The sequence below is a fragment of the Berghia stephanieae genome, chromosome 7 (genome assembly GCF_034508935.2).
Source record: "Berghia stephanieae isolate SIO BIC M18660-M18661 chromosome 7, UCSD_Bste_1.3, whole genome shotgun sequence".
Classification (NCBI taxonomy): domain Eukaryota; kingdom Metazoa; phylum Mollusca; class Gastropoda; order Nudibranchia; family Aeolidiidae; genus Berghia; species Berghia stephanieae.
Genome location: NC_088366.1, coordinates 36580259 through 36590258, shown reverse-complemented (window position 1 = coordinate 36590258; position 10000 = coordinate 36580259). Strand labels below are relative to the sequence as shown.

General features: G+C 37.7%; 1 protein-coding gene across 1 annotated transcript in view; it reads right to left on the bottom strand.

Annotated features, from left to right (window-relative positions):
- Nucleotides 1-6487: 6487 nt before the first annotated feature.
- The window catches only part of LOC144977168 (acetylcholine receptor subunit alpha-like), a 40633-nt gene continuing 37120 nt past the window's right edge, over nt 6488-10000 (bottom strand). The window contains exons 6-8 of the mRNA XM_078922046.1: nt 9748-9938; nt 7665-7776; nt 6488-7098 (exon numbers count right to left, since the gene is read on the bottom strand). Coding sequence (XP_078778172.1) covers nt 6712-7098; nt 7665-7776; nt 9748-9938 — 690 coding nt within the window. The 3' untranslated portion in view covers nt 6488-6711. The remainder of the gene's footprint in view (nt 7099-7664; nt 7777-9747; nt 9939-10000) is intronic.

Here is a 10000-nt window from a genome sequence, read left to right as displayed (position 1 = left end):
CTCGACACCAAATATTATCATCATTATAAATTGGTCAATAAATAGATTAATCAGTCAATCAAACTATGGGAGGTTGACACCAATGGAGAGTGATCCCGAGACTACCCGAGGTTGACACCATTAGGAAGCGAACCTGGGACTGTGGAAGGTGGATACCAGTGGGGATTGAACCCAGGGCTAGGGAAGGTGTCCCGGGTTCAACCCAAATTGCTTCTACATTCCATAGTCCCGGGTTCACTCCTCAACTCTATCCACCTCCCATAATCCCGGGTTCACCCCCTACTGGTAGCCACCTCCTTTTGAGGAGATCAGAATGTTGTACATAGAGTTTTCTTCATATATGGTGATATTTGATTTCTATGAAATGCGTATTGTAGCCAAGACTGTTTTTTTTACAGAATAATTAGGAATATGTAAGAATGTTTTGGCTTAATGTTCCGTTCAAATATATAAAATATCAGATCTTGGTTTATTTACTAAAATAATTCTGGCAGATTGAAAAGTATTCAATGGTCCATGTCAGATTGACTTTTGATATTCCATCGAGGAGATCGAAATGTTGTACATAGTGTTTTCTTCATCTTTATATGTGATATTTGATTTCTATTAAATGAATATTATAACCAAGACTTTTTTATGGTATTTTTACTAAATAATATAATAAAAATGTTTGACCTTGGTCTATTTACTAAAATATTTCTGGCCGTATGCATGTATTCATGAATGCATTTGATCCGGGATGCAAGTTATCGACACCTACGATCCACTGCTTATATTCGAGTTATCTGTGATTCATTCACTTATTCATCACAGGCCTACCACTCTTTCTTCGTCAACTTTGGCGTTAAAATATCCCATGATTATAGTTATTCCTGGTTTTTGCAAAGCTTTTTCGCCTTCTCCATTTCTTCGTATAATATGTTTACATCGCTATCTTCGCTTTCTGATGTTGAAGTACACTTGTATGAGATTTAGATCAAAAGGTTTCCCTTTCACTAGTAAAACTCTGTCCGATATTCCCCAGTACCCAATAACGGATTTTTGCTACGCAGTTGTTCAGAATCACACCACTCCTCTTTCATGATGTTTTCCTCCTCAGTAGATCAATTGATATTATCATCTATGACAACTTTACCAGCTCCTGTCCATCTTGTCTCACAGAAACCTAGGACTCCTAGGTTGTATTTCTCCATTTCTTGGATTACATTTTCAACTATTACAACAAAGTTAAAACGAGCCCATAATTGCGTCCAGCTACCAGCCCTGCAAATATTTTCACGTCGACTTTGGTATAACCAGCATAGTTTTTTAAACCAACAGAACACTTTTATTCTACTTGTTAAGTATTATGTCTTGCACCTGTTGCTTAAAATTTTTCGAATATTACTGATGTCTACTTTGTATTGAGATAGCGCCATATTTTTTTCCATTTGTTTGTCTCGCATCCTTTAATTACCCGTGTGTATCATTTCACTTGGTGTGATTTGTAGATTACCAAACTGGTCAATCAATGCTTGAAGTATTTTAACAATATTTTATAAACGACTGGTTAATCATGTAACATTATAATTGATTTACCTTTATTACATTTTAGATTGCTGGTTAAATTATGTAACATCACACTTGATTCGTTTCTTTATGTATTAAGTTGGTTAATATATTATGTCTTTATATTAACCGATGATTGGTTGCATCATGCAACATTACATTGGATTTTTTTTCTTTGACGTTAGAGGTGGTAAAATGACATTTGTGATATTATGCTTGGTGTGCTTTTTGTAATAATTTAAATCACATGTCAAATAACGCAACACTTGCTATTTCTTACAATATTTAAGACTGCGGGTTATAACATGAAACATGATATGATATTGTGAATTTTACTTATATTTTAGGCGGCTAATTAAATCATGCTACATGCCTTTTGTAACACTGTGTATAGTTAGTCAGAGCACATCACATCACAATCAATTTGTCTTTGTACTACTAAATATGGTTGGTTTGTTGTATCGCGCAACATTGCACCAGATATGCCATATTTTTATCGCTAGAGGCAATAAGATAGAAGGAAGTGGTTATTCAGTATCTGATACTGAATAGTGCTTTGAGAATATGGATTCGGGCCGTTATTGGGAATTATATTGATATTTTGACCCGAGAGCCACGCAACAAGTTTCCGAGGTGCTTCCTTGAGGTTAACAAGAACCCTATCTTGGTCAAAAATACGTATCATAACACCTCCCTTTTCTCCTTAAGATAATTCAATAATATGAAATGAGATATTTGATGGAATGTCAATTTACAATTTAATAATAGAAATGATTTGCTTTCGTTCTTCAAGGTAAAAATGTAGACAAAAACTTAATGCGTGTCATGGGAAAAGACTCTCGTTGACTAGGAATGTGATGGCTAACTGTTAAAATGAGAATGTTTATCTGGCAACATTCGAATTCCAATTATTAATAAGTGATTCATTTTTGATCAAATGTTAAAAAAATGTATATCTATTGATCACATAAATTTGTTTTGAAACATTACTTATTCTCTATGTTATTGGTAATATTTAATTTCCAGCTAAATTTAAATATAAATGTACAAATGATATAAACTGCTACATTAATTTTCCAAAGGTCACTTTTCTAAAGGGAAATAACTCAATGTTGAAGACAGTCAAATGTATAGTTCTAGTTTTGGGAGATGATAACTAGTGCCGCGCTGAAGACCGGTCTGGACCGGCGGTCCCACGGTCTTTTAGCTGTGAACCGGAGACCGGTCCCATAGGGGAAGACCGGCGGCGGTCCTCACCTTTCAACGGTCTCGCGCCATAGCCTACTACTTCCCCAGCGCTTCGTTGCTTCGGTTGCCTATCTTCCACCAATCACCACCCATCCCACTTAATTAATCGCACCCACCCCCTTTGCCATACACTAAACGACACAGACGACCATACAGGCAGACGACCACCAACCTCCACTCCGCAAACCGCCCTTTCGTGTGTGAGATGGGGGGAACAGGAGGCGCACGCCTTGGACGATTCCATTATACGGGGTAAATTTCAAAATTTACTACACCATAATGATCGCAATGACAATGATCTATGGTGAAGGCATGACCCCTCTTCTCTAATGGGTTATTGTTAGTGCCGCGCTGAAGACCGGTCTGGACCGGCGGTCCCACGGTCTTTTAGCTGTGAACCGGAGACCGGTCCCATAGGGAAGACCGGTGGCGGTCCTCACTTCTTATCACCTTTCAACGGTCTCGCGCCATAGCCTACTACTTCCCCAGCGATTCGTTGCTTCGGTTGCCTATCTTCCACCAATCACCACCCATCCCACTTAATTAATCGCACCCACCCCCTTTGCCATACACTAAACGACACAGACGACCATACAGGCAGACGACCACCAACCTCCACTCCGCAAACCGCCCTTTCGTGTGTGAGATGGGGGGAACAGGAGGCGCACGCCTTGGACGATTCCATTATATGGGTAAATTTCAAAATTTACTACACCATAATGATCGCAATGACAATGATCTATGGTGAAGGCATGACCCCCCTTCTCTAATGGGTTATTGTTTGAAATGTATGTGACTACTAAAGATGTGTGTGTTTGTGTGTGTGTGTGTGTGTGTGTGTGTGTGTGTGTGTGTCGAACCTTGCAAGTAGCAAATCCGATTTTTTGTTTTCTTTTGTCCATCTCTTGTCACCACTCCTTTCTATCGCAGTGTTGTCATTTAAAATAATACAATAATATTAAAATTTCGTTTGGTGTTTTTACTAATCAAATAATATGAGTTTCATTAGTTTCTTCCTTCCAAAAAACCCAGTTATAACGTCTGAATTTTAAAAAAGTCCAATAGAATATTTGGGGACCCCGATAGCTCAGTTGATAGAGCACTCTCTTTATACGCAAAGGGCCAGAGATCGATCCCGGGTGCAGTCGAGTTTTTTCTGAATCCCTGTCTACTCAGCAATGAATGGGTAGCTGAGTTTGTTAGATCTGGCGAAAAGTCACCATCGACCCCTCTTATTACCTCATCCACCCCCTCTTATTATAACTTCACGTCTCTCTCTTACTCTTCAATGCTCGCTGCCCTCTAATGTGTGTGTGTGTGGGGGGGGGGGGGGGAGGGGGGGTAGGAGTTGCGTGTGTGTATCAACGCCACGAACAACTCGATCAACGCCTTGGGCGATGCCATTATCTCCGTTAATGGGGATAAATTTCAAATTTTATTAAATTATCGAAGTAACAATGAAGTACGGTGAGCAAATAAAGAAGGCATCACCCCTCTTCTCTAATTAGGTTACAATTTGAAATGAGTGTGACTCCGTGTGTTTTACTCCTGTAGACCACGGTTTTCATCGTGTAGCGGTCTTTAACGGTTCAAGAATGAACGATCCCACGGTCTCAAAGGTCAAACCGGTTCGAATTTCCAACAGTCTCTCAGGAATGTTCAATGTCGAAAAGGACCGGTCCTAGGACCGGTCTTTGCGGTCTTCATTTCCCAAGGACCGTAGGACCGTGGTCCTTAAGCTTGCCAAGGACCGCCCCGCACTAATGATAACTTATTTTCCTTGGAATTATTTTCTCTGTTATGTACTGTTATATTTTTGTTTCGATTCGAATATATTTTGACATTTGAGTTTATTCCTCTTAGTAGGATCATGTGCTCTGAATAAGACTTATATATATATGATCTCAAACTAAGTACACTAATAGTGTGCTCTTGGAATCTACAGCTGTTCCCTTTTTGAACCATTCCCTTTGCCTTTCTTTTTCTCGTGTGTCTTTACTTGTAATTCTTTAATCTTTTTAAACTATCCCATTTTTTTTCTTTTTACTCAGCGCTGAAATAACCTAAATGTGTCACAAGCGCTGTAAAACCATTAAAAACAAAAACATGTCACATTAGATTCATTGTACTACAAACGATGGTTTGTTGTATTATGGAACATTGCACTGGATATGTTTAGAAAAGTGAAGGTGGTTGGACATTAAACTTGTTGTTACATTTGTTACAATGATATCTTTCTTTTTTGTAATTTGATAGATTGCAGATTGAATCATGGAATATATCATTAGATGCATTAATATGCAACTTCACAATAACCGAAGAAGATACAGATTTCATCTTTTAGATTGACAAGGTTTTTTTGTTTTGTTTTTTAATATAAGACCCATGCAAAGTATCACGCAAATTTATCAGACGATCGATAAGGGATTGGACACTCTTTATACCTATTTGTCTCTCCTTCCAAGTGCATGTAAGCTGACATCTGTTGTTGATGAGCTTTAATATTGTTACGGGTCTTTTTATGTTTCGCCATCATTTCAAATACTTCATTCTTTATTGGAAATGATAATACGCGACTTGAATCGTTTAACACACAGAGCATAAGATCACCAAAACAATGTGTCATGGACTTGACCCACTCCTTGTTGTCTGCAGTGAACACTATTCGCTTTATGTCCTATCGTCTGGTGAATTTTATTCACTCTCCGTGAACGTATCATAGATGGTCTTACCTTTCTCCTCTTTCTCCCTTCTCCGGATTGTTTGATCTAGCATTCTATCTCTCACTCTCCCTTTTTCTTCTCTCTATCTTCTTTCCGTTATTCTTCTTCCTCTCAGGCTGATCGGTTGTGGCTTGTCTTGGAGAGAAACGCTAACTAAATCACAAGACTAAGTTAGTAACCTAATTCATTCCGTCTCTAAGCCTTGAATGACTAAGATGTAGCTTGTGAGGAGAAAGTAGACACAAAAACATAAAAAACGGAATCAACAACTCTAAAAGAGTTATCAGACTGGGTCATTGTAGGCTCCTGGTAGATCCATTCTGACTCCTGACACAGGGTCCGGTGTCACCACTACAGCCAATGGACTACCTCTAGTTATATGGTGTGGCCATTTGTTTGTGCTGCTCTGTCGAGGGAGATTAACTCATAGTCCACCACCACTCATCAAAGACAAAGATAAGAATCACAACAATGCGAAGACCTATATTATATTACAAACAAGGAAATTGTGAAAAAAATCTAATCCATTTTTTTGGTTTTGTTTTGTACATATTTAATTCTTTTATTTCTTTTTATAAAATAAATCTCAAAACATATTCTCCTCTTAACGTGAGTCATTAAGGGTTCTCCTTTTTGTGGTGGGACCAGAATTTAACTGAGTGCAATTGCACTGATTTAGCAACAAGCATTACAAGTGGGGGCTCGTCCTGGATTAGTATAAATATTAAGTAATTGCTTACAGCTTTAATTTAGTTTTGGTCATAAACACTCTCACATTCAATGCACATTTTAAAATTCAAGTCATCACGCTGAGTAACTTAAATATTGGTATTGGTTACGTAGTTAATATTTGTATTTTAGTTTTGATAAATTTAACACACTGGAAAGGAAGAACAACAGAATTGACGAAAGCAAACGAGACATTATGGTTGATTGACTAAAATGCAAAATGCTCTGCAATTTAAGTCCTCTCTCTCTCTCTCTCTCTCTCTCTCTCTCTCTCTCTCTCTCTCTCTCTCTTCCTTTCTTTCTCTCTCTCTCTCTCTCTCTCTCTCTCTCTCTCTCTGTGTGTGTGTGTGTGTGTGTGTGTGTGTGTGTGTGTGTGTGTGTGTGTGTCTCTTTTCCTTTTCACTTCACCCATCTCTGTCGATGGCAATTTTTTATCGTGTATCAAAATATAATGAGCTTTGATTTATCTGGCAATCTCCACCAGGAATCCGATTGTTACAGAAATCCAGATGATTGTAAAGACAATGAAAGATAAACAGTCCAGGTGTTTGCCAATCTGTCTCCATCGGTTGACAAAATTGCCATCTGGTTGATTCTCACATCTCATTGTGTTATTGTAATCTTCTTTATGGTTCTCAAGAATATTGAATATTTGATCATGAGAATCCCTGTTCTTCTCAGTGAGAGTATTGCTGTCCACTTTCGTGGTTGAGGAATTTGAGAACTGGCGATCTATCGTCGCCGGCTTTACTTTGACCTTTTTGAAATTGTCTGCTGTGCGATTCATAATGTTGACTTTACGAAACATGGACTTGAAACTTGAGGCTGCTTTTTGATGCTTGACCTCTTTCTGAAATAATTTGAAACAAACATATTCAAATATATCACATTTTAATTGTAATTTTTGTTCGCTTTTATACAACTGTTTCTCGTTTACTGTAATCTTCAGTACGCGAGAATAATCGGACACTGAAAATTCAATTTAAATTACATGTTATAAAACTTAAGGTAAACTAATATGCTTTTACTGAGATGGATATTGTTTGTTGTTGAAAATAAAAATGAGATTTGTCGAATCCCCTTACACCTGACAATCTTTACATAAATCAAAGTTAAAGCTTCGGGAACGCCCGTATATTATAACATGTTGAAGTGGAGAGAAAGGTAGGGTGTTACAAGCAATATTATTTAAAACGGATATAGCTCGCTCTGTAAAGGCAGCACTCATGATAATAGACATGATTATCATACACTTACCTCGTCCCTGTGATGGCAATAGACAATAATGATATACTTACCTCCTCCATGCGATGGCAATAGCCAATAATGATACACTTATCTCATCCCTTTGGTGGCAATTAATAATGATACACTTACCTCGTCCTTGTAATGGCAATTGACAATGATGATACTTACCTCGTCTCTGTGATGGCAATAGACAATGAGGATAGACATGATCACCGTGCAAACTGATATAATGGTCAACACCAGAAGGTAGATTGTCACAATGGGAAGGGTGTCAGAAGACCTGGAATTTGACACAGATACGTATGTGAATTATTGAAGTAATTTTTAAAATCATATTACTGTCTATTAGTATTGTTTTAGTTGTAGTAACTGCTGGCTTAAAAGTTTTACTCAGAGAGCATTTAACATATGTGTCCTTCATGACTGATGCCTATTTAAAGCCATGCTCGAGAGAATAAATGCAAAAGAATATCTGTCAAGATTTTAGAGCCAAGCATTCACTTTGTTATTGTCAAATGTTTTGCCAACTAATTGCATTTTGGTGACCGATAGAGATAAGAGTATGAGAAACTTTCTCAAAGGCACAATCATATTGCACCGAAACAAGGAAGGCGCTCAAAGATTCGTCCTCAATTAACCGGTAGATTTTTGACCAATCAAAACATGGAATTTTTGACATTCCTACACACGTACTCGGACAAAAAGAGTTTGTTGTTTATAAATAATAACTTGAATGAAATCGTCCTCTCTCTGACCATTGTTATTGTTTTTATATCGCCATATTATGGGTGACTAGTTATCACACGATTTTCTCGATCATTTTATAAACGTTTGAATTTACACATAGTTTCCTGTGTTGGTTCTATTGATCAGGAGATAGAACATTGGGTATTTTACTTAGACACATGCCACTAATAGTAAAACCTGTGTAGTTCGCAATGTTTACTAATCACTGTCATTGTTTACTTTATGACGACTGTCCGAGAGGCGTGGTTATCTATGTGTCTATTAATTCCAGCATAAAAGCTGAAATTGCATTTTTTGGCAACGAAAGTTGATGGCTAAAGGTTTCTATGACATAAAAAGCTTTCACGTGGCGCTATACCATTTAACGTGATTAAAGCATTTAAAAGGAGTCCCAAGCTAACAACAACGCATAACATGAAGAACAAGACATAACCCTTGTAAGGCGATATTATATTTCTTTTTTCGAAAAAATAAACGCTGTTAACGGCAAGGTACTCACTTTACATTTAAGTACGGTGGGAATAAAGAGCCTTTTCAAGAGCGGAAATTGAGCTAGGGACTTAGGATCCGAAATCGAGTGTCAGACCACAAGAACACAAAGCCACAAATCGATGTCATTTTGACAAATTGTCAGTGCTGCTCGTTACTGTAAAATCTGAACAAACTGAGAAAGCGGCGCTGCGGAAAAGGGCGGAGGGTTGAGCAATGGTGGCATTCTACAGAAGACAACACCATCCCTTACCCTGTCCATACATGATGACTGAGTTGTGTATTCGAAATATTATGGTTAGATGGTTTTACCACATCTTACCCATAGTCCTGATCTGACCCGTTCAGACTCATGTGTGTCCTAGAAAGGCATGTAGCCAGTAAAAGCTTTGACCTACATAAAGACTCAATCTAAGAGGTGAAAAGTTCGTTATAAAATATTGACGGATATTTCTTCCAGGCCCACCCAATTGTTTCCTACATCACCGGAGAAAATGTGTCAATCGTTTTTCCATAAAAATACTTGGGTTATTGGAGGGCAGTTACTTCCCGTCCAAACTTTTGCTCAAGTTTGAGACATTTTGGAAATATAATAGGATCTATGTCTTTGTATTGTTAATTTTAGTCTTAATGTTAATGTTTCTGATTTTGATTTTGTTCTTAAGATCACTAAACCCTTTCTTTGCCAGAGCAATTGTTTTTGGATATGTTGAATGCTCTAACTGAATATTGAACAAGAGAATAGAGGGGACCACTCTATAATATATTATATTTCTATGTCTATCTATCCGGATTTTACTTATCGTATTACTAATATTAATGATTCGATTGTTGATTGAAGATGCATTTTGAACAGAAAACGTTCCTCATTCGCTCTTTTTTGTAAAATAAATATCTGTTTATCACTGTGCTATGATTTTACAATCCATAGCTACACACAGCCTACTGTTCAAAGATTTATTTCAGACTTATTGTGACGGGGAGTTTAAAATAGGAGTTTTTTGTTTTTTTTTACCTTGGCAACTGTTCGCTGACGATACTCATAAAAACGGTAAGCGCCAAGAGGACAGTGATGCCGTAGCTGATCTTCTCTCCAGAGTCCACTGGGATGAGGAAGACCAGAATGTTGAGGAAAGACATGAGGACGATGGGTGTGACGATATTCACAATGAAGAAACCAGGAAGGCGTCGAAGTTTGAAAGTCATCTGAAGAAAGTTATTATTATTATCATCTCATCATCATCATCATCATCATCATCATCATCATC